This window comes from Hypanus sabinus, chromosome 6 (genome assembly GCF_030144855.1).
Source record: "Hypanus sabinus isolate sHypSab1 chromosome 6, sHypSab1.hap1, whole genome shotgun sequence".
NCBI classification, from domain to species: domain Eukaryota; kingdom Metazoa; phylum Chordata; class Chondrichthyes; order Myliobatiformes; family Dasyatidae; genus Hypanus; species Hypanus sabinus.
Window position 1 is genome coordinate 145,744,767 of NC_082711.1, and position 25,941 is coordinate 145,770,707.

General features: G+C 41.3%; 1 protein-coding gene and 1 long non-coding RNA gene across 5 annotated transcripts in view; one reads left to right on the forward strand and one right to left on the reverse strand.

Moving 5' to 3' along the window:
* LOC132395934 (uncharacterized) overlaps nt 1-16,952 on the forward strand; it is a 39,816-nt gene extending 22,864 nt beyond the window's left edge. Inside the window, exon 3 of the long non-coding RNA XR_009512791.1 lies at nt 15,946-16,952. This is a non-coding gene — a long non-coding RNA (uncharacterized LOC132395934). The remainder of the gene's footprint in view (nt 1-15,945) is intronic.
* The window catches only part of LOC132395933 (caspase-1-like), a 44,139-nt gene extending 23,385 nt beyond the window's left edge, over nt 1-20,754 (reverse strand). Inside the window, exons 1-5 of one of the 4 annotated variants that reach the window (XM_059973141.1) lie at nt 20,230-20,742; nt 12,352-12,527; nt 11,539-11,811; nt 9,149-9,261; nt 3,255-3,431 (exon numbers count right to left, since the gene is read on the reverse strand). In XM_059973141.1, coding sequence (XP_059829124.1) covers nt 3,255-3,431; nt 9,149-9,261; nt 11,539-11,734 — 486 coding nt within the window. In that variant the 5' untranslated portion in view covers nt 11,735-11,811; nt 12,352-12,527; nt 20,230-20,742. Of the gene's footprint in view, nt 1-3,254; nt 3,432-9,148; nt 9,262-11,538; nt 11,812-12,351; nt 12,528-12,613; nt 15,126-20,229 lie in introns of those variants that run through there. The other 3 variants (XM_059973142.1, XM_059973140.1, XM_059973143.1) reach the window with 3 other exon arrangements.
* Nucleotides 20,755-25,941: the final 5,187 nt, after the last annotated feature.

Sequence of the window (25,941 nt, forward strand, 5' to 3'; positions counted from 1 at the left end):
GGCAGATGATAGGGAAAAACTGCAGTCAGTGAGATGAGTTGAAATGTAACGGGGGGAAATATCAAAAAGGTTGATGAAAACAGGACTGAAGGTGTATTATTTGAATGTATGCAGTATACGGAATAAGGTAGATGATCTTGTACAGCAGTTGGAGATTGGTAATTATGATGTTGTGGGCATCAGTCATGGCTAAAAGAAGTTCATACTGCGAGCTTAACATCTAAGGATATTCATTATATCGAACGGACAGGCAGATAAGGAGAGGGGGGTGAAGGGTGGCTCTGTTGGTAAGAAGTGAAATCAAATCCTTAGAAAGGTGTGCCATAGGATTGGAAGATGTAGACTCCTTGTGGGTAGAGGTAAGAAGTTGCAAGGGCAAAAAAGACCCTGATGGGAGTTACATACAGGCCTCTAAATAGTAGCCAAGATGTGGGTTACAAATTACAATGGGAGACAGAAAAGGCATGTAATAATTGGAACATTATGATAGTGTTGGTGGATTTTAATACACAGGTAGATTGGGAAAATCAGGTTGGTGCTGAGGGAATTTGTAGAATGCCTTTGAGATGGCTCTTCAAAACAGCTTGTGGCTGAGCCCAGTAAGAGAAAGGCAAATCTTGATTAGATGTGGCGTAATGAAAAAGATTTGATTAGGGAGCTTTAGGTAAAAGAACGCTTAGGAGACAGTAATCATAATATGCTAGGATTCACCCTGCAGTTTGAGAGAGAGTTAGATGTATCAGTAACCCAGTGAAATAAAGGGATTTATAGAGGCATGAGAGAGGAGCTGGTATTTCTGGGGATAATTCAGAGGGCATGGGATAGATATATCCTAAAGACGAGTAAATATTTTAAAGGGAGGACAAGGCAACTGTGGCTGATCAGGGAAGTCAAAGACAGCATAAAAGCAAAAGAAAAGGCATATAACAAAAAATAGTGGGAAGGTAGAGGATTGGGCAGCTTTTGAAAAGCAAAATGCAACTAAAAAGTCATAAGGAGAGAAATACGAAGGTATGCTAGCCAATAATATTAAAAAGGATACCAAAAGATTTTTCAGATATATAGAGTAAAAGAGAGGAGAGAGTCGGTATCAGACCGTTAGAAAATGACACTGTAGAGGTAATAAAGGGGGAACAAAGAAATTCTGGACAAAGTATTTTACATTATTCTTCACCGTGGAAGGCACATTCAGTACACCAGAAGTTCAAGAGTGTCAGGAGGCAGAAGTGATGTAGTTACTATTACTAAGGAGAAGGTACTTTGGAAGCTGCAAGGTTTGAAGATAGAACCAGCAGAACTACACATCACATTCTGAAAGAGATAGTTGAAGAAATTATGGAGGCAGCGGTAATGATCTTTTAAGAATCACTAGCTTCTGGAACGGTTCCGGAGGAATGTAAAATTGCAAATATCATTCCACTCTTTAAGAAGAGAGGGATGCAGAAAACAAGATTATGGGCCAGTTAGCGTGACTTCTGTGGGTGGGAAGACTGTGGAGTCCATTATTAAGGAAGACGCTTGGGGCTACCTGGAGGCACATAATAAAACAGGTCAAAGTCACCATGGCTTCCTTAAGGGGAAATCTACCTGACAAATCTGTTGAAATTCTTTGAGGAAATAATAGGCAGGACAGACAAAGAAGAGTCAGTGGATGTTGTTAACTTGTATTTTCAGAAGGCCTTTAACATTGTCCATACATGAGGCTGTTTAATAAGAGCCATGGTATTACAGGAAAGGTACTAGCATGAAGAGAAGATTGGCTGACTGGCAGGTGGCAAAAAGTGGGAATAAAGGTGGCCTTTTCTGGTTGGCTGCCGGTCACTAGTGGTGTCCTGCAGGCGTTGGTATTGGGACCGCTTCTTTTCACAATATGTCAATGATTTGGATGACGGAATTTATGGCTTTGTGGCCAAGTTTGCAAATGATACAAAGATAGTTGGAAGAGCAGGGAGTGTACAGAAAGACGAAGGACAGACTGGGAGAATGGGCAAATAAGTGGCAAATGGAATATAGTGTAGGGAAGTTTATGGCCATGTATTTTGGTAGGAAAAATAAAGGCATCAACAATTTCCTAAATAAAGAGAACATTCAAAAATTAGAGGTGCAAAGGGACTTAGAAGTCCTTGTGCAGGATTCCCTAACGGTTAACTTGCAGATGAGTTAGTGGTAAGGAAGGCAAATGCAATATTAGCGTTCATTTCGATAGGACTAGAATATAGCATCAAGGATTCAATGCTGTGGCTTTTAAGGCATTGGTCAGGCTGCACTTGGAGTTCTGTGAGCAGTTTTGGGCTCCTTATCTAAGATGTGGAGAGAGTCCAGAAGAAGGGTCATGATAATGATTCTGGGAATGAAAGGGTTAATAGACGAGGAGCATTTGATGGCTCTGAGCCTGTACTCGCTGGAGTTTATAAGAATGAGAATCTCATCAAACTTATCAAATATTGCAAGGCCTAGACAGAGTGGATGTAGGGAGGATGTTTCCTATAGCAGTTGAGTCTAGGGCCAGAGAGCATACCCACAGAATAGAGGGACATTCATTTAGAACACAGATGACAAGGAATTTCTTTAGCTAGGGGGTGGTGAATCTGTGGAATTCATTGCCTCAATGGCTGTAGAGGACAATTCACTGAATACGTGTAACGTGGAAGTTGATAGGTTCTCGATCAGTCCAGCCGCAAAAGTTTACAATGAGAGGACAAGAGAATGAGATTGAAAGGGATAATAAATCAGCCATGATGGAATGGTGGAGCAGACTCAATGGGCTGAATTGTCTAATTCTGCTCCATTGTCTTATGGCTTCTGGTCTTGTTAAAAATAAAATGAATTTTGCTGTGTTTGAGGGGTCAAATGTCATATCATCGGCTTGGGAAGGAACAGTTTTTGCTTTATGCCTCAAGTGTGTTTGAGCATCTTAGAGTCATCACTTTCAAGGCTGAACTGTCCTGACCATGTGGATTCTGTGGAGCAATCCACATTCAAGACTTTTCCTAGCTGTTCTGAGGGACCGAAGTTCAGGTCCCCTCTGTGAATTTTTCTTCTGACTTCTGAATCCATAATATAAAGCACAAAAATAAAATGTCCTTATCAGAAAACAGCATCAAATCCATCCGTAACAGCTGAGAAGGATATCAGAGATGGTTATACAGAGGACACCCTGAGGAAAGAAAACTTATTGAGTTAGAGAATGCAATCAAACAGATGGAGATTTATGGGGAGTACTGAGTTGTCTGCTGCATGAAAGAGAGCTTTACCTCTGCTGTTAAATTATTGTGCCCTTCCACTTCGTACCCAAAGCCATTCAGCAGTTTCTGCATTTGTTTTTCATCCACCTCTGCACCATGCCTTGCCATTTTAGGATTCGTAAACTCAATATTGTTAATTATCAGGGCCAGCCGTTTCCTGTTGTTCTTTGGCAACACTGGGTATACCTAGAAGAAAAGTTAAGGATGTTTATTTGGGAAAATAACTGTGCAATAAGTGCAAATTTACTTGTAGGATTGGTAACTCATCTCAATCACACAATCTACTATAACCATGTCAATGATGTACCACTTGTGAATTTGCACTGCACCTTCTCAATAAAGCAGTGTCCAGAGCTGTTTGTAGTGTCAACCTGTGGTTTAACCAAAGCTTTGTGATGATGCAGTGTAAGACCTAGTTTAAACAGATTGCCAATGCACATAAAAGCTAAAATTACCCCTTAAAGTCTTTTAAGTATGAAATTATGTTTAGAGCTTGGCTTAATATTGAAGTTTTGCTTAAAATCTGTATCATTTTATATACAAGATTTTACTAAGTTTATTTAAGTGTGGCTAGTTTTAAAGGGTCCTGCTGTCTGCACAGACAGAAACAGGTAGACTTAAAGAGTATCCATGGTAACAGCTAGCTATTCATAGAACAGTATTGGTCTTTCCCTTATTTGGGCAACTGATGGTGCCCAAAAGCAAACTCAGGATGTGGCTTAAATATTTTATTTGTGCTATAAGATGCTTTGGGTGTTGCTGACTCGAAGTGTCATGTTAGGCCCTAGACATACTGAGCATGTCATCAGAGGATCTATCCTGGGCTCACCATATTGATGCGAGCATGACAAAGGCACGCCAACAGTTACACTTCATGAAGAGTTTGAGGGCATTTGGCATGCCACCAAAGACAAGCGATCTCCACAGGTGTATTGTGGAGAGCTTTCTTGGTATGGAGGCTTCAAAGGGTTGTAGACTCAGCCAGAGGCCTCCACTTCATCAAGGATACCTTCAAAAGGCAGGGCCTCAGGAAAGTGGCCCCCTTCATCATTGATCCTCACAACCCAGAACATACCCTCTTCTCTTTCTACCAGCAAGGAGGAGGTCCAGGAGCCTGAATGTCCACACTCAGCTTCTTAGGAGCAACTTCTTCCCCTGTGCCATCAGATTTCTGAGCAGTCCAGGAACCGTGAACACTACCTCACTACTCCTCTCGTACACGGCTTGCTTGCTTGTTTGTTTGTTTATTTATCTATCTATCTATATATATATTTAGTGACATATAGTAATTTGTTATGCCTGCACTGTACTGCTGCCACAAAACATTTTGACTTCCACAAAATTTTACAATTTAGGTCAGTGACAATACCTGATACCTGTCCTTGTCAGAGCTGAGATGCTAAAGAGTCCTAGGTTATTACACTATTATCCTTGCTCAACTTTCCTTGTTTCTGGATACAAAGTGAACCGAGGCTGTGGGCTCTCTCACAGCTGAGTAATCCTCCTAACACATGGAGGAGGGGCTTTCATTTGACGGAAGGGGCTGATACACATCCCAACAAAGTGAAAAAGTGAATCAAAAATAAATCTTATGGGTCAGAAAATTGTGCCTGCAGACAATGCACCATCGTCTGGAGAATGCACACCTTCCAATTTTGGCTGCATTGGTGTAGGTAAGATCAAAGTTCACTTCGTCAAGTTAAAAGCAGAAACCTTCACGGTTCAAGCATTTAGTCCGTCGGTTAGTTACCAAAGCAATGATCCAGTTATTAAGTTTGCTCACTCAGGTTTACAGGCTGATGGTAAGGCTACATCTAAAAAGTAGACAAGTTTGCTCCAACAATCGACAGTGACATCCTGCAGACAGCCACTTCCACTTCCAAATTCTTTTAAAAATACTTCTCATGAACTGCGATCGATTGCAGCCTGTAACGTCCATTTTGTTGATTTATTTTTAGGCCACCTGAGCAATCTGGCGCTTTTGCTATCTGCTGGGAAATATGGCAAGGTTGGGAGTGGAGTGTGCAGCCATAGTTTCCTAATGGCGGAACGCAAACCCATGGTCAGCACCATTTATTCTTGCAAATTAAAACATCAAGTAAGATTGAAATCAATGAGGACAAGAATGGAAGACAAGTGGGTTTTCAGAGCCGTCTGCCCTCATTTGACCGGCCCCCTCTTGCTGCTGCCAGAGGAAGGTGCAGGTTCGAGCGCCTCAGCGCAGTTTGTGGCTTGATGTTTAATGTCCCCCATCACCGAACGTGCTCCGTGACTGAGGACTCATTTTTGGAGGACTCTGCGGTTCATGCTCCATGTGTTTCTGGTCACTCTTCTGCTGCTATTTGTGTGATTTGAATGAAGCTCTTCGGCATGACCTGCAGTCACCGACATTGCCACGCTGAACTGATTTGGTGGCCGTGGCTCCTGGACCATTTCAGGGACTCTGGCATTTGATGTTTAATATCCTGTGTGTTATTTGCCTGCTTTTTGCTGTTTGAGTGTTTTGTGCTTTTTTTCTTCGTGTGTTAGATGTCTGATGTTTTCTTCAAATGGGTTCCATTGTGTTTCTTTGTTTCGTGACTGCCTGAGTCTCAGCTTCGTATACTATATACATACTTGGATAATGAATGCATTTTGAAACTTGGAATACAGCTTTGGTCCCTTTACTTAAAGGGAATATACCAATTTAGGAGGGAGCCCAAAAGAGGTTATTCGTAGAGTGAGGGGATTGTTCCATCATGAGTGGCTGAAGAAGTTACACCTACATTCTTCGGAGTTCAGACGTGTTCTAATTATAACACTTAAGATCTCAAGAGGTTGTGATAAGGTAGACATTGAGATGTTTTCATTAGAGAAAAACAATCTGAAATGAGAGGACACAGTCACCAATAAAGAAGCAGTCATTGAAATCTGGGATAAGCAGGAATTTCACACAATGGGTGATGGCCTCTTAAATATTCACTATCCCTGAAGGTTGTGGAGGATGGGTCAATGGGCAAGTTTAAGTAAGCAGTAGATATTTTTTCCCCAAAATATCAAGCAAGAGCTAGAGGAATTGATACAGAATAGGGGATGAGGCCTGATTCAGATTAACTATGATCATATAGGATGGTGGTGCAGGTTCAATGGGCGGAGTGTCCTGCTCCTCCTATTTGTGTTTTTTTATGCTTTATCCCACTAAACAAATACTTTGCTTTGTGTCAGCTGAATTCAGGACTAAAACTTGGCATTGGCCTGTTGGTAGTATGGAACTATCTTGAATGGAAGTTTGCAACTCAACTCGATAATCAATTTCTTGAGGCATATATTGTGGGGAGAAAGAGCATGTTAAGCAGAGCACACTAGTTTACATTGCCACAAGTGTCTATTTGAGGTAGGAAGAGTACAACACTTAAATCACCATTTCAAATTGAAAGCCATAACAGGAGCTGGGGAAAGAAACAACTGTTCGATAAGGTCTCCAAAGAGGAGACAAGATAGGATTGAAATAGAAGGCCTAATAGCATCAACAGATGAATAAAGAGACAATCTTTTCTCCTTGTCTCATCACCTACCGCTCTAACACCCCCCCCCCCCCATCTCACCTAACCCTACCAACAGGCATTATCTTATTTAAATTTAAATGTAATTTATGAAAGTTTATTTTATGTTAGTTAATTTAAAAATATACTGCACGGATACAGTATTCCGATTTATTTTTATTATGAGGAATGTCAAAAAGAATCTATTTTGTACAATAACTCTTATGAAAATATCAAACTTGGTTAAAATGGTTTGACCTCAAGTCACAAGAATATATTAGGTTAAATATATAATCACTGTACATGTATACCGTATTCCTCCTTGTTGCTTCTTCAGTGCATACTGCTTATTTTTTGGTTGAATATATTTTTCTTCAGGTCTCTTGATAGCTTAATCTTTAATTGTTTCCCACTGTTGTCCTGAAACATTTTGTTTCCCAGTTTTTATTCACAAAGTCCGATTTTCTCCAATTACCTTACTTTCTGCACGTGTTTTTTTCTCATCTATTCTCCTAAGTGCATTACATTCTGATCACTATTACCTAGATTCACTGATGGTATCTTCTCTGGTTCACTCCCTAACATAGTGGTCGCCAACCCGTCGATCGCGATCGACTGGTCGATCTTTGAGACTTTCCCAGTAGATCCCGAAATTTTTTTTTTAAAAATACACAAATACTGTTGAGAGATTGTTTCCGGGTTGCGGGGTTTTAGTTCCGTTCTTTCTGCCCAGTGCGCGTGTGTGTAGCTCCCTCACACTACACAGTGTACTTCAGTAGTCCCCAACCACCGGGCTGTGAGGAAACAATATGAGTCAGCTGCACCTTTCCTCATTCCCTGCCACACCCACTGTTGAACTTGAACCCCCGCGAGGTCATCAGTCGCCTAAACGCAGTGATACCCTCGTGCCAGGGATCACTGGTTGGCCTTGGGTAACTGGCCACCTCGCGTGGCTGGCAGGAAGTGCCGTTGCTACTGGCCCGGAGCGCGGACAGATGGGTGCTGCCTCTAAACCTGTTTACCACACCGAATGCTCGTGGGGAACCCGGTGCTAAAATATCCGCAGACGACCTAATTTGGGCTCAGCGTTCCATAAGTAGCAGAGCAGCTAACTCGTTGCGATCTGCTGAAACTCATCCCTTGGCCGATAGATCCTACAAGGGTGGGCGAGGCGCCCTGTCGCACTCCTCGGTCGGTCAGTCGGTCGCTCTCTCTGGACTGCAACCGCTGCGCCCCCCGGTACGGGAACAATCGCACCTGGCCAAGGTTTCTGGAGGCGGGCGGGCTGGAGGCTGTCTAATGAGGCAACGAAGCCCTCAAAACTGCTTCGGCACCTTGAGTCCAAGCACCCTGCACTTAAAGACAAACTCACTGAGTTTTTCCAGCGGAAAAAACGTGAGCAAGTGGGACAGAAGCTAAGTGCTGATAGCCACGTAAACTAAGTTGTGGAATAGACTGGACATAAGGAACCTGCTTCGAGTATCGCTGTATTCCGGTCATGTTTAACACCCCCCCCCGTCGGCCGGTCCACAAGAATATTGTCAATATTAAAACTGGTCCGTGGTACAAAGAAAAGGGTAGTGACCCCTGCTGTTCATACATTATTTCTACTTTCGGTTTGCGGGGTTTTACTTCTGGTCTTATCTGCCATGGTGCGCATGTGTGTAACTAATTGATTTGGGGTCGATCTTGCCTTTCACTAAGGCCGAGGTAGGGGATTTTGGGCTTAAAAAGGTTGGTGACCACTACCCTAATACCATCTGCAGAAATAAATTTGCCTTTGTTTGATTCGTATGGACACTATACACTCAATATTCTCCGATCTCCTACTTATCTCTTCAAGACAATTATTTTTGGAGTAGTTGAAATAACTAAGATAATTTTCTGCACATTTCCTTAATTAATTTGACTTTTCTTATTTCATTGTTAGGTCAAATTATTTTTTATCTCTTATTTCTATGCTGCAGATTTATTTCTATGCCATTGATGAATACATTACTTCTGCTGACATTTAATTCTATTGACTTACACTCTGCATTATTTGATAAGGTATTAACAAATCACAGTAGGAAAAAAAAAGCACCTGACCCAAAAAAGCAGGAAAATTCATGAGGCAGTTCTGAAATGACACCACTTTATGCAGAGTCCAGATTGCTCCAATGACTTCTTCCAGGGGAGTCTATCATTCCAAACACGTAAGTTAGTTCTACATGATACTTTAATTTTATACTGCTAGGGGAATCAACATAAATATGAAATGAAATTTGTTCCAAGCGCTTTTCATTGCATCCTTCAATATGCTCAGAAGCCGCATTAATCATTTGTATTGAATGTATCTCACTGACTGCATGATTTTAGTAGCTCAGAACATTAGCACAGTACCTCCGTCTTCTGAGAAAGCTCATCATACTGCTGCTGTACACATGGAGTTATCCACTCACCAGTTGTGGGGATCACTAGAGCTGGTGGAGTGGGTGGGACAGATGATCCCATGTCTGTAAAGCACAGAAATAAGAAGTTCTTTATTTACTGCAACTTACAAACATGGAGCAGCTGTACACATGCATGTAGTTTCTTACAAACAGAGCATCCTAATTTCAGTCCTGTATCAGTACAGAATCTGCAATAAGAAATTTACCAACGGAGCCTTGAAGGTGTGTAACTGTACAAGCTTCTAATCTTATTTGTTCCATATTTAGAAGTGAGACATTAAGACCCTTAACATACTAATGACCGTTAACCATCGCAAAGACAATGAACATGAAGAGAAAATCTGGGCGCACCAAAAGCTTTCAGTGGGGAGAAGGAATACTGAAAGATAAGCAATTGCAGCAAGTGTTGGCAGAGAATGATGACCTGAATGCCCTTGGAAAGTTTCACTGTCCAATGCAACACGCATGACTGCTGAGCTAGCCAGGCTCTGGGAATATTCAGACCTGAGAGCCCAAATGCTGATCTGGTAGTAATTTGGAAATGATAGATCGCAGGTAATGATCTGATTACTTGGTGGCCCATGGTCAGAGTAACAGCTGTTGGACAATTATGACTTGAGAATGATAAGATTCTCAGTCGAAGCAGGGTTGGACTAACCACCATGGCACACTGGACTTGCAAGTTATGGTCACTGGGAGGTCAGGTTCTGGGATTGACTGACTTTAGGACAGATTATGGCTTGGATACACTTTACTACCTCCTTGCAACTTTATTCACTCACATGTCCATCAACTCTTCTCTGATTCCTTTGCCACTTCTGGCTAAGAATGAACTTACAGCAGCCAATTAACCTAACAGCATATCTATGGGATGTGAGTGGGATCTGGAACACCCAGCAAGTCATGGGGAGGCCAGTCAAACTCAACACAGGATGCACACAAGGTCAGAACTGACCTGGTCCCGGGAGCTGTAAGGACAGCAGTGTTAACCTCCACCACCAGCAGGGCTCACCGTGGTGGAATAACTTGCTTCTGAATGGAGCATGGATGAAGTGAACAGATACAGGTGGGCCAATAGGCTTTAAGAGTCAGTCTGTTAGGTTGAATCTAGTTCTGATATAAAATTAGTACTGAAGGAATTATTTGCTGAAATGGACTCTTTGGGCAATGAATTTGTAATGACAGGATGCTTGATGTTTTAAGACCTGTGACCGGCCAAGAACTGGAGGGTTTGGGATATAACCTGCTGGAATTTGTTGGTTTCTTGCTACATTTCTTCTGGCAAAACTCCAATGCATATATCATTACTTCATAGAATATGATTTTATTATGTACTCAAGGGATCATTAAAAAGATTAAAGTATCAGCAAACTCTGGTCCTGCACCCTAAGTATTTCTTTTTTGTAAGTAATTTACAACTAACTACATCCACTTCAGATCCATCAGAAAGATTTACAATATTTTCCTTTGTGATTATAATATTCAGAAACTTATTTGATAAGAAACAGAATACACAATGGCAATAAAGGGTCAGATCAGCTCCAGATTATTTAGAGATCAGACATTGCCAGCAAAACTCGTCTAAAGACAGCTGCCAAACACTTGGGATGTATGAAAATGCCTCAAACATATAAAATGAGGAAATACATTAAATACACACATTAGACAGATATAAAATGTAAGGGTTCAGTTCATTTATTTAAGAAAAACTTTTGTGGCAGATTGGGATTGGGCATAGAACAAAACTTCAGTACAAAACAAGACCAGATCAAAGAGCGAGGTGCCTGAAATACAGTTATACAGGGGAAGAAACATCCAGGCAGATCATCTGCCCTGAGATGCCTGCAACTGATGTGCACATTTATTTTCTCACAAATCCAAATGAGCACTGTGCATTCAGATAGGTACATCCATTCTTAAAATGGAACATAGACAGGGAATTCACCTGGTATTAAGTACAATTAGAAAGTCAAAATAGAATTTCTGGTGATTGGTCGTGACGCAGCTCATTTGGTTTGGGACTAACAGCTTGAGCACATAGGTCCAGGTCCAGGATTGATGGTACATGCACTCAGTTCTTAGTCCAAAACTCGCACTGCTCACACACAGTCTCTTGTCTGGGACTGACAGTATGAGCACACAGGCCCTGGTTCAGACTCAGAGTGAGTACACTTCTACCAGGCTTGGCACCAATGCTCTGACTACACAGCCCATCGCATGGGATTATTGTTTGAATGGAATTATCACTTAACAAGAAATCATTTCAGTTCTTCTCTAAATACTTTGTTCGTATTTGGATAATAATTCCATGATCATTTTTTTTTTAATTGGTTCACCTACTTTCCACCGGGGAAAGTCCCAGCTTGTTGCACAGCTCTTTATCTGCATTATTCAGACTCTGAATTAGTTTTTCACTAGCTCGAGGTCCCTTTCTTGACACAGTATCAATAAGACCTCTAGCCTTGTCTTTGGTTGTTACATTTGCTTGGAGAATCTCTTCACATTCAGAGGTGTTGATCACTCCTTCTCCTTGCATTTCATCCACCAGATCAGCAATGACACCCTTAGTGAGACCATTCACCAGGTCGGTCCTCAGCTTTTTCAGCCTCTTATCTGAAATAAGATAACAAACTTTTTATTTTTTTGTTGTTCTATGTCATTTTAAATACAACAGAGCTGGATGTAAGTGTATAATATTAATATGCACCTTCAATTAGTGAAGATTTACACAGACTGAATGAGACGAGTAATTAATAACTGTGTTACTGTACAAAATCTGCAACGTGGAATTCACTCAGTGGAATTACAGTTCGGAAATCAAAACACAATGCCTGGTAATTTGTGATACACCAGTGGAAGGTTTATACAAAGTTATTACATAACAAAATCCAACATTGCTGGACAGGATTACTTGCACAGATATTATTTAGATTTTAGGTGAATTATTGCCAACAGTGTTAAGGTAAAGTAGAATATCACCGATAGTGCCACTCCAGAAGTGTGAATTAATAAGAAACTAGTTGTGATAATGTACCAGTTTGGTGAGTTAGATAGATAGATACAAACAGTGTTAATTTACAGAATTTCTGAGCAAGACCTTTAATCGATATGACTAGGAAACATCAGTATTTGAAATATTACTAAAGCTTTTACCTTACAGCATCACTGAACAAATTATTACTAAATCAGAACTTCTTCCTGGACTGAGAATATTATGGCAGAGAAGGCTGTAGGTTTTAATGACTCTGGCTACTTCATCCAGAATCTCATATTCTTGATAGGGTTACCCATGAGGTCAGGTCGCAAGACTGCACAGCCTCCAACATCCCCTGTGGAAAAACATTGAGATCCCAGTTGTTGCTAAGATAGATAGAGTAATAGATGGGGATCTCCAGTTGACCTGGATTCTCCTTACCACAAAGTAGTGGATCTCCTTCTTACAAGTTTGTTACTGTTAGCCACACACCAAAGCAAATTACTTGCAGGCCTGCGGCGGGAATCCACAAAGCTGCAAAAGAAAAATTCTAGCATTGTGGCAAAAAAGCAACAAATTTCACACTGTACATAATGTGATAATAAATCGGATTTGGATTCTGACTGTGCCAGGACCAGTGAAGCTGATGGCCTCCAGCGTATCCACACATATGCGACTGCACCTGAAATGAGCAAGGTTGTAATTCGGCAGGCGGTACGGTCATAGGACACAACCGCAAGAACATCTGCAGATGCTGGAAATCCAAGCAACTCATACAAAATGCTGGCCTGCTGAGTCCCTCCAGCATTTTGTGTGTGTTGATTGTCTCAGGCCAGCCCCTTTTGGAATTCCCTCTTCTCAGACCGCTAAAAAAAAATAACCTAAACCCTCTCAGGACATCCATATCCTGGATGGATATCCACTTACAGTGATCATATTGGGTTAACCTGTCAGGCCATTGTTATATTAAAATAAAACAAAGAGAAACTGGTATAGTTGCCGGGAACTTGCATGATGAAATAATAAATTTGTGGCCACAGATGAGATGAGGTAGGTGGATGTATAGGTTAATTAAGAGGTCCTCACATGATCTTCATAGCATGGATCCTAAAGGAATTGTACATAAACCCTTCTCTTGATTCTATAAACTGTGAAGGTTTGTAAGAGAGGATATCTGACAAAACTTAACTGAGGTCTTAAGGCTCCTGCGTAACTAGATGACAGTATTCTTGATTGTGGTTTGAAGACAGAATTGCTTGTTAGTTAACCTAGAGTAAATGAATAGCTAATTCAACACCTACATAGCAATTATCATTGACCTCAGTAAAGAGAGTCTTCCCTCTGGAATCACCTTCAAATACAGAATGGATACAGAGCACTTCGGCCTCCACTTGATAAGTGAATTTTCCAATTCATCCTGTTTTTGCACACGCGACCTATAGCCCACTCCAGAAAATTATTGAAGCTTGGAAATTTTGGTCAATATTAAGTATACTAAAGCTCCTTTGTCAGACTGTTCAAAGGCTCACAAACAGCCCCTCACAACTGAACATCATGGGACAGAGCCCCGAGATGGTCAAGCATTTCCTGAACGTAGGTGGTCATCCTTCCCCACAACTTAGCTGCAGTGTTATGATTCAACAGAGTTAGTGTTTCACTTCACCTTCACAAAACAACAACATCCCAGGAAATAATTTGTTTATCATCCTTACCCTTCTTTATCAAAGTTGTATAATGAGCTATAAAGAGACTGGAGAGGTACCACCAATAATGCCTTCAAAATGCTTTATGAGAAACTCATCATAATATTGTTTGTGTTCTTCTCAATGCTATCAATGATCTTCATATGTCTAACCTCCACAATTCCTCAAACAAATTTTATACTTGTCAGCCAGTTATGGCCAAAGATCCTTGGTAAGCATCAGAAACACCAGACGTGATAAAGGCACACTTCACTTGATCAGAAAAGAATATGAGCTGCTAAGAGCAGACCACCAACCAGTCCACCCATGATAGGCCAACAAGGTTGATCAACTGGGAATCCACCTCTCCCCTTGTCCTCAGAGCCAAAAGACGAGAATGAAGAGAAGTTAAGGAAGTTTGGCAGCACACTCCTTTACCACATGAAAATACCACAATTTCTGTCAACAAATTTCTGGATCTAAGTGTAGGTTACTGAATTACATCAGAAGCCATCAGTAAAACATGTCACAAATTGCTTTCTAATTTACTAACTATCAATAACAGCTAAAATTTGTTCTGCTAGACCTATCAGTGAATTATTGTTATTGTTATTAATATACAATTTCAGCAAGCAAGTGTATTGCTGACAGTATTATTATACAGGTTGATTAAGTGGTGTACTTCTAACAGTATATCCATACAAACGCAGTGAGAGGCCTATTACTAACATCTGGTTGTACATTCTTGTACTATGGTAACATACTATACTTGTTTTCCCTCTCAAGGACAAGCCTTGCCCATGAGCAGAGCAAAGAGGAGGTAAGGCCATAAGTCACTAGAGCAGAATTAGGCCATTCAGCCCATCTATCTACTACACATTTGATCATGGTTGATTTATTTTCCCTCTCAAGCATATTTTCCTGTCTTCTTCCTAAAACCTTTGCCACCCTTATACATCAAGAATCTATCAATCTCTGCTTTGAATCTCTGCGCTGAATTCCACAGATTCACTGCTGGCTAAAGCTACATCTAAAACTTGCAAAGCAATGAATCTTAGGGCAACATATGGAACATATACGTACTTTGATAAATTTATTTTGAACTTTGAAGAAATTCCTCCTCATCTGAGTTCTTAAGGGATGTGCTTGTATTCTGAGGCTGTGCCCTCTGGTCTTATAGTCTCCCAGTACTGAAAACATCCTCTCCACATCCACTCTATCTAGGCCTATCAATATTCAGCACATTTCAAAGAGATCCCCCTTCATTCTTCTAAACCCCAGTGAGCCATCAAGCATTAACCCTTTCATTCCTGGGATTATTCTTGCACCTTCTTGAATGCTAGGCCATACTTTCTTAGCTACAGGGCCCAAAACTGCGCACAATACTCCAAATACAGTCTGGCCAACGCCTTATAAAATCTCAGTTAATAATGATGTTCATTGTCCAATTCATTTGGCCATTAAAACTTCATGTGTCTGAAGTTCCTATATTGTCACAGAAAACATATCCTTGTTGTATTTACACTTTAATTAAGTAAAAAGAATATTTTCCTTAGATTACTAAAATACATAAATAATTCCCTTCTGAGGGAAACTTCAGAGGTAGAATGAAAGGCATTTTAAGGATTATGAGAGAAGAAGAGTCACTGGGAATTTTTAAAATGTAAAAATGTTTGCTCAGGTGGAATGCAGTATAATAGAAGTCTAAAATCAAATTCAGAAAGGAATGAAAGCACTCAATAAAAATCTATTTTTGGCAATCAATTCAGAAGAAAACTAAGATTCAAGTGACCTAATAACACAAAATGGGGACTTTGTACAATATCACTTTCAGTGAATGAGCTAATGCTAACATGGTGGAGGACAGCATTTCCTGTTAGACTGTGCAATGATTTCAAGTCTTAGGCCAGTTGTGACATCAAGTGTTTCACCAGTTATATGGTTCTGCAATCACATGGAAGGTTGTTGAAAATTTTCTTGGCAACTGCAGAGCACCAAACTGCATGCAGCTGGTTGACAACATGCTTCAAGCATACAAAACCATGAAATGCAACATGTCACTAAAGATTCATTTTCTGCATTCCCATTTAGACTTCTTCCCTGCAAATCATGGCACTGTCAGCAACAAGCATGGTGAAAGGTTTCACCAGGATATTGTGGTCATGAAGAAACGATATTGGTGCAACTGGAATCCATCAACGCTGGCTGATTCTTGTTGGATACTTAAGCGAGAAGCCTCAGACTTCCATTTGTTATGAAAGCACCATAGCTCTGAGGGGCCGAAGGGGTGGGGGAGCCCCCTCCTTTGTGAGAATCGCAAGAGCATTATTGGGTTGGCTCAGAGGACCCAGGAAATGAGAGAGACCTGGCCATTGTCTCCTGGAGACCACGTTTGTGCATTGGGGACTATACTACGTGCAAGCCCTCGGGCAAAGTGGGCTGGCTGAGAGAGGGATTGCATCATCCCAACCTGATTGACATCTGAGACCCCGTGAGGTAGTATAAAAGAGGGTCTGGGGGAGCAACCCCTTCAGACGCACCAGAAGAAACGCTAACGATCCCGTAGTAGCGGGAAGCCATTTGAAGGAAGCCATGTGCGTTTGGTTCCCTCGCCTGGGGGCCGGTGGCGGGTACCACAGAAACGATGTTCTTGAACTAACAACGGGGAACCAACTTCCCCAATTCAATGGATTTGCTTCATAAAAGACCCAGGCAAGTTTCTTTTCTCACAAATCTCTCTCTCTCCGACAAGTGAAAACCCAGCGGTCCCCAAAGACTGAAGCCTGCAGGAACTGAGTGACATTTATATTTCCATCGGACAATATATTATCCCCTAGACAAACGATTGAGCTATTTCTTATTGATGATTATTATTATACCCGCGCTTTTAGATTGAGTATTGATGACGTATATTATCTGAATGTTTGTATTAATCTTATTTTTGTGCCCCTTTATAAATAAAGACTTTTAAAAATAGTACCATCAGACTTCAACGGACCTCTCTATCTTTGCTAGTAATCCAGTTACGGGAATTCGAAACACATTACAAATGAAAATCATCAACAAGACATCTTTAACTTAGTTGAACTATTGCAGAACGTCAGCACTGTACGCAAATAAATGCATTACTTTCAATAAAAGTTAATTTCTTATTTCTCCAAATTCCTACATGATACAAGTAGTTTGAACCTATATTTGCATTCTACCATAACCAGACAAAAAATTCTGAAAAAGAAAAACTTATGAAAAAATTGCCAATCAGTGGAATTCATTGAACTAAGAGGATAGTCTATAAAAATAAGCTTATGTACTTTGTGGACTTTAGCCCCATCTGCAGTTCATATATCTAGAACAAAATTACTCCTGCAGAGCTTCAACTTGGACCTCTACTCCTACCCAGACCAAGCAGAGCATTGTTAGCCTCTCCTCTCTACACCTATGCACGTATGCTCTGTTTCACTGAGCAACACTATTCATTGTGTACCACTTCATTACTTTGTTTACTTAATATTGCCCCTCAGATATGGTCACAATGTAATTCCTACAACACTTTTTGCTTTCTCAGTGCAAATAATCCAGTCCTGTATGATTTGGGAATGCTATTTAAAAACAAAGGCAACAATGAGCTTGTTCTCAGAGTGTGTACTCTGCCTCTAGAACTATCTGCCACAGAGTGTGTGAAGTTTGGATCAATAAAGAAGTTATTTTGAAAGAAAAAATTTCTTACTTTATTGAATCATGTAAAAAGGATATCATTAAATTGGTCACCCTTTTCAATATCGCTGAATGGACAAATTAATTCTATGAAAATGAATATTCTACCTAAATTTATATATCTTTTTCAGGCTTTACCCATTTTTATTCCTAAATCCTTTTTTGACTTTCTCGATTCTATTTTATCCTCTTATATATGGAAAATATACGGGAAAAAAAACATCCTCATTTAAATAATGTTCATCTACAAAAATCTAAAAAGTCTGGAGGTTTAGCCTTACCTAATTTTAGGTTTTATTACTGGGCAGTTATCTTACATTTTGGCTATATTATATTAATTGTATAGATTGTCCAGTATGGGTTTCTTTAGAAGCTAACTCTGTTAATAAATTTTCTATTATTTCTCTTCTTGGATTCTCACTTCCTTTACCTGTAAGTAAACTAACTGATAATTTAATAGTTAAACATACTATGAGGATCTGGGTACAATTTAGAAAACCAAAGTTTATTGAGATTTTCCCTTTCAAGCCCCATTTATTCTATTTTTTTATATAAACCCTCCATGACTGATTTAGTTCTTAAGGAATGGGACAGGTTGGGTATTAAATATTTTGGGGATCTGTCTGTTGGAGGAAACCTTTCTCATTTGAGCAATTGTCAGCTAAATATGGCTTACCCAAAACTCACTTCTTTAGATATTTACAAATTAGAGACTTTATAAGATCTCAATTATATACATTCCCTATAAGCTCAGATAAGAACTTACTAGACATAACTTTTAGTTTGACACCTTTTCATAAGGGTTCAATATCTAAGATTTATGGTATGTTACTGGAGACGAGGAAAGTTCCTTTAGACAAAATTAAGAATTAAGAAGTTTCAAGGTTGGGTTAGATCATTGTGAAAGAGCAGAGAAAAAATCATTATTGGGAACTGGTAAGAAGAGGAGATGAGGCTTGGGACAGATCATATTTCAGGGCAGGCTTGAGGGGGGCTGATTGGCTTACTCCTGCTATTTTCTTATGTTGTGTTCTAATGATCAAAGTAATCTGTATTCAAGTTCCCACAGATAATTCATTAAATAAGATTCCTTTAGCTATCCTCAATCTGCTTAATAGAACTTGTAAAACTTTCAATAAATGGAAAACTTCAGAATTTTGTTTTCTCAATGAGATTAAAACCTATCGAATACTGAAAGGCCTAGATAGAGTGGACGTGCAGAGGATGTTTCCGATAGTGGGACAGGTCGAGGAGCATTGACTACAGCATCAGAATACAAGGACATCCCATTAGAACAGAGATGAGGAGGAATTTGTTTAGCCAGAGGGTGTTGAACCTGTGAAATTTATTGTCACAGAGGCTGGTGGAGTCCAAGTCTTTGGGTATATTTAAAACAAAGGTTGTTAGGTTATTGATTGGTAAGAAAGGTTATGGAGAAAAGGCAGGAGAATGGGTTGAAGATGTAATAAAATCAGCCATGATGGAATGGCAGAGCAGAATCGATGGGCCGATTGGCCGCGTTCTGCTCATCCGTCTTATGCTCCTATGGTCTAAATAACATCAGTCTCTCGATAACTCTCAAAGTAACCAAATCATTTCAGAGTGGACGTCATCATAGACCACAGGCTGTGATGAAAGGGACAATCCTTGTCCCTTTTCCCCCACAAAGAAACCACTCAAACATAAGAATTTATGAATTTATGTCCTGAATTTATGTAAAAGAATCATGAAAGGAGTAGTTAATCTAATGAATGCCATCTTTAGGCAGCAAAGATATATAAATATCAGATTTCTGCAAGCACTACAAGCCCCATACTCCGTCGGCTATATTCACTACATGCAACAAAATTGTGGCTGTTGTAAGGACCAAATTCCATTTCTGAGGAGGTCCCTCTCTGTCGCATTTGCTTCGCACGGGTACATCTCATCTGCTTCCCCCACCTCTGTTTTCATCCCTCCCTCTCTTCACGGACTTGGGAAGTTTCCTAGTTCCTCGCTTTCCAGTTTACCCTTTCTCCATTCAAACGACAACCCTCTGCAACTTCCGCCACCAGACACATATCCCCCCTTTCTTCTCAGCAATTCCAAGAGATCACACCCTCCCCCCCAACTTTACTCGCTTTGTTCCCCCCATGTTTTCGATGCTGATCTCATCCCGATGCAATGGCACGACACGACCTCCCTTTTCTTTGAAATGATGGATATGCTTAAACACTCAATCCCCACCAGATCTGGTCGCCTTGAAGGCTTGTCTTCTATTATTGTCGTTAATTTATCCACCTTGTTGCGAATTCTGTATGCATTTGATAAGAAGCCTTGATTATCAGCCTTATTTCCGCACTTTTACTTCCCTTTGTTCACCCTGCCTACTTACTTCTGTCACAATTTTTTCTCAAGTACCCCTTTGGCATTATTCCCTCCCCCGACTGAATTCAAGAAATTCCGTGGAGATGGCAACAGAAGCTCCCAACAGCTCACTGAATGCCCGGCAGGACAGCGCAGATTTACGCGTCTAAATTATTCAGGCGCCAACCTGAAAAGTTTCGCCGTCAAACTGTACGACATAAATTGCACTCCGTGGGAACTTTATTCCGGCCCTTCCAATACCTCGCGGCCCGAACGCCTACTTTCCTTGCCCACTTTACAGTTGTAGAAATTTACCTGCTGCTTCCATCCCTCGTCAACGCTCTCAATAAAGCCGCCCGAAGAAATGCTGCCGCAGCTTTCTCCCGGACACGCGTTAAAACTTCCGATTTTGCGTAATTTCCGATTACTCAAAGTTCCTGGAATCAAAGTCTTGTCAGCTCAGGGATCTGAGATTTCTTCCCGAGGACAATTTGGAGTCAGTGCTCATATCATTTAGTGGGCGTTTTACTTTCCCCGAAAACTTTGAAGTTTAAAACAGAAGGAATGCAAGGCCATGAAGGCAGATCTGTCGATTCGAACTGCTGAAGGATAAGCCATAAAGTTGCTGTAAAATAAATGCCTATTATGTTCGAAGGAAATCTACGAATGGTTAGGGAACTGCAAGTGTGACTGGACTAAGCAGGTGAAATGATGGGCGGTTTGGCACTGGGGGCAATTATCTCGGAACGTATCAGCCATAGACAACGTTTCCAGTCAAAGACGAGGGTCTTATTTTCCTTTACAGCTGTTTGCACTAAGTTCAGCACTCCTCTCATATGCTTTCGGGGCTGGACTCCTCAGTTCCATTACTTCTACAGGATTGGGGACTATCTAAACACTTTTACATCAAGCTTTTTTTCGGAGATCATGGATATATCAAAAACGAAAATAAAAAGAAAAGCAACGGTCTTCAACTTGAAACGTTGACTCCGGTTCTCTTCCTACAATGTTATAATTCCAATATTTTCTGTTCTTAATTTCAGCAGTTATTTAGTTTTCTAGTAAGACGAACAACTGTGCCAAGTCCATAGAAGTGGTGCTGAAACTGCCCAGTTTAAACCACTCAATGAAATGTCTGCTAGTTCCTGTCAATCCCCCAAACCAATCCCAAAAACAGCCAAAATGTAAGATATAGCACAGAAAAGAGTCATAGGGCTGATGCCTAATTTCATCACTTTGTTTTCTAATAGAACATAGAATAGTACAGCACAATGTTGTGCCGACCTTTAAACCCTGCCTCCCATATATCCCCCCCCCCACCTTAAATTCCTCCATGTACTTTGTCTAGCAGTCTCCTAAATTTCACTAGTGTAGCTACCTCCACCACTGACTCAGGCAGTGCATTCCACGCACCAACCACTCTCTGAGTAAAAAACCTTCCTCTAATATCCCCCTTGAACTTCCCTCCCCTTGTCTTAAGGCCATGTCCTCTTGTACTGAGCAGTGGTGCCCTGGGGAAGAGGCGCTGGCTATCTATCTATTCTTCTTAATATCTTGTATACCTCTATCATGTCTCCTCTCATCCTCCTTCTCTCCAAACAGAGCTCTAAATCTCTGATCATAATGCATACTCTCTAAACCAGGAAACATCTTGGTAAATCTCCTCTGTACCCTTTCCAATGCTTCCACATCCTTTCTACAGTGAGGCGACCAGAACTGGACACAGTACTCCAAGTGTGGCCTAACCAGAGTTTTATACAGCTGCATCATTACCCACGACTCTTAAACTCTATCCCTCAATTTATGAAAGTTAACACTCCATAAGCTTTCTTAACTACCCTATCTACCTGTGAGGCAACTTTCAGGGATCTGTGGACATGTACCCCCATATCCCTCTGCTCCTCCACACTACCAAGTATCCTGCCATTTACTTTGTGCTCTGCCTTGGTGTTTGTCCTTCCAAAGTGTACCACCTCACACTTCTCCAGGTTGAACTCCACCTGCCACTTCTCAGCCCACTTCTGCATCCCATCAATGTCTCTCTGCAATCTTCGACAATCCTCTACATTATCCACAACACCACCAACCTTTGTGTCATCAGGAAACTTGCCAACCCACCCTTCTAACCGCACATCCAGGTCATTAATAAAAATCACGAGAAGTAGTGGTCCTGGAACTGAGCCTTGTGACACCACTAGTCACAACCCTCCAATCCGAATGTACTTTCCCCACCACAGCCCTCTGCTTCCTGCAGCCAAGCCAATTCTGAATCCACCTGGCCAAACTTCCCTGGATCCCGTGCCTTTTGACTTTCTGAATAAGCCTACCGTGTGGAACCTTGTCAAATGCCTTACTAAAATCTATGTAGATCACATCCACTGCACTACCCTCATCTATATGCCTAGTCACTTCCTCAAAGAACTCTAACAGGCTTGTTAGACACGATCTGCCCCTCACAAAGCCATGCCGATTGTCCCTGATCAGACCATGATTCTCTAAATGCCCATGGATACTATCTCTAAGAACCTTTTCCAACAGCTTTCCCACCACAGATGTAAGGCTCACTGGTCTATAATTACCCGGTCTATCCCTACTATCTTTTTTGAAAAAGGGGACAACATTTGCCTCCCTCTAATCCTCCGGTACCATTCCCGTGGACAACGAGGACAGAAAGATCCAAGCCAGAGGCTCAGCAATCTCTTCCCTCGCCTCATGGAGCAGCCTGGGGAATATTTCATCAGGCTCTGGGGACTTATCCATCCTAATGTATTTTAACAATTCCAACACCTCCTCTCCCTTAATATCAACATGCTCCAGAACTTCAACCTCATTTATATTGTCCTCACCATCAAGTTCCCTCTCATTGGTGAATACCAAAGAGAAGTATTCATTGAGAACCTCACTCACTTCCACAGCCTCCAGGCACATCTTCCCAACTTTATCTCTAATCGGTCCTACCTTCACTCCTGTCATCCTTTTGTTCTTCACATAATTGAAGAATGCCTTGGGGTTTTCCTTTACCCTACTCGCCAAGGCCTTCTCATGCCCCCTTCTTGCTCTCTTCAGCCCCTTCTTAAGCTCCTTTCTTGCTACCCTATATTCCTCAATAGCACCATCTGATCCTTGCTTCCTAAGCCTCATGTTTGCTGCCTTCTTCCACCTGACTAGATTTTCCACCTCACTTGACACATATGGTTCCTTCACCCTACCATTATTTATCTTCCTCACTGGGATAAATTTATCCCTAACATCCTGCAAGAGATCACTAAACATCGACCACATGTCCATAGTACATTTCCCTGCAAAAACATCAACCCAATTCACACCCGCAAGTTCTAGCCTTATAGCCTCATAATTTGCCCTTCCTCAATTAAAAATTTTCCTGTCCTCTCTGATTCTATCCTTTTCCATGATAATGTTAATGGCCAGGGAGCGGTGGTCACTGTCCCCCAGATGCTCACCCACTGAGAGATCTGTGAACTGACCTGGTTTGTTACCTAATATGAGATCTAGTTTGGCATTCCCCCTAGTCAGCCTGTCAACATACTGTGTGAGGAATCCATCCTGGACACACTTAAGAAACTCTGCCTCATCTAAACCATTGGAACTAAGGTGCCAATCAGGTGCCAGTCAATATTAGGGAAGTTAAAGTCACCCATGATAACAATCCTGTTGTTTTTGCATCTTTCCAAAATCTGCCTCCCAATCTGCTCCTTGGTATCTCTGCTGCTACCAGGGGCCTTTAGAATACCCCCAACAGAGTAACTGCTCCCTTCCTGTTCCTGACTTCCACCCATACTGACTCAAAAAAGGATCCTGCTACATTACCCACCTTTTCTGTAGCTGTAATACTATCCCTGACCAGTAATGCCACCCACCCCCATCCCTTTTAAAGCACTGAAATCCAGGAATATTGAGAATCCATTCCTGCCCTGGTGCCAGCCAAGTCTCCGTAATGGCCAATACATCATAATTCCATGTATGTATCCAAGCTCTCAGTACATCACCTTTGTTCCTGATGCTTCTTGCATTGAAGTACACCCACTATAGCCCTTCTACCTTACTACCTTTACACCCTTTATTCTGCTTCTCTTTCCTCAAAGCCTCTTTATATGTTAGATCTGGCTTTACTCCATGCACTACACTTGCAGTTCTTGCATGACCTTTATCCTCCTCCACCTCACCGTCTGCTCAAACACTCTGGTTCCCCTCCCCCTACAAATCTAGTTTAAACCCCCTGGATTCTGATGAAGTATACAGACAAATGGGCATTTCTGCTTGACTTCCAGTGCCTGGATATGCCGAATGGGAGAAATTGTGGCTGAAATAGTCCTCCTTGTCCTTAACTTGACTTTAAAAGAAATATTCACTTCCTTCAAACTAATATTGTGAAGGACCTCTTTTCGTATTGAATTTTCGTGAGATAATTTGATAATGAAATGGGAACAGTGACATTAGCATCACGCTGAAAATAAAGAAAGCGGAGATTATGCATGGAGAGGAAAAAGCAAGGAAGCAAAGGACAAACATAAATGAAGGGAAAAGAATTGATGCAGATTTTTCACCCTAAATGTCAACAGTTTCTTCCCTCACACATGCTGCATGACCTGCTGAGTTCTTCTAGTACATTTGTTGTTGTTGCAAAACATTGACAGTTTTAGCCAGCCACTGTCATGGATGGCTGTAGGGTTGATCTGGAGGGTACACACCCTTCTTCAGTCACCTAACAGGCCAGCGCACATCTTAAAGTATTAGCAATCCACATTCCTTTTGTATCACTGTCTGTAAGGAGTTTGTATATTCTCCCTGTGACCGCACGGGTTTCCTATGCATGCTTCAGTTTCCTCCCACAGTTCAAATGCATGCTGATTGGTAGGTTAATTGGTCATTCTAAATCGTTCTGTGATTAGGCTAGAGTTAAATCGAGTTGTTGGTGGTGTGGCTTGAAGTGCTGGAAGGACTTTATCAAAAAATAAATGAATGAATGAATGAATGGATAAGTAAATAATCAATTGATCCTTTTATTCCAACATGTCAGTCTGGGTGGAAGTCAGAAATAGGAAGGGATCAATCACTGTGCTGGGAGTAGTCTATAGACCCCCAAATAGCCCTCGGGACACCGAGGAGCAGATAAGCAGGCAGATTTTAGAATGGAACAGGAAATACAGGGTAGTAGTTATGGGTGATTTCAAGTTCCCTCATATTGACTGACACCTCCTGAGTGCAACGGGGATAGATGGGGCTAAATTTGTCAGGTGTGTTCAAGAAGGATTCCTGACACAGTATGTGGACCAGCCAACGAGAGGAGAGGCTATACTGGATCTAGTTCTGGGTAATGAACCTGGTCAGGTGACAGACCTCTTGGTGGGGAGCATTTTGGTGAGAGTGACCATAACACCCTTAGCTTCAGCATAGCTATGGAAAGGGATAAAATCAGACGAAATGGTAAAATGCTTAACTGGGAAAGGGCTAACTTTGAAGCGATGAGGCAGGAACTAGTGAGTAAATTGGAAACAGATGTTCAAAGGGGAAAGCACAGAAGTAATGTGGGAGAAGTTTAGGGACCACTTGAGCTGGGTTCAGGATAGGTTTGTCCCACTGAGGCAAGGAAAAACTGGTAGGAAAAGGGAACCGTGGCTGACGAAACATGTGAGACAACTCGTCGAGGAAAAAGAAAGCATATGTTAGATATAAGAAGCAGGAAGTAGGAGGGGCTTATGAGAAATATAGGGTAGCCAGGAAGGAGCTAAAGAAAGGACTTAGGAGAGCCCGAAGGGGGCATGAGAGGGCCTTGGCATGTAGGATTAAGGAGAACCCCAAGGTGTTCTATGCGTATGTGAAGAATAGGATGACGAGAACAAAGGTGGGACCGCTAAAGGATAAAGAAGGCAACGTGTGCCTGGAGGCAGAGGAGGTTGGGGAGGTCCTAAATGAATACTTTGCTTCAGTATTCACAAGTGAAAAGGATCTTGATCAGGATGAGGTTGAAGTAGAGCGGGCCTGTGTGCTGGACAATGTGGAGATTAG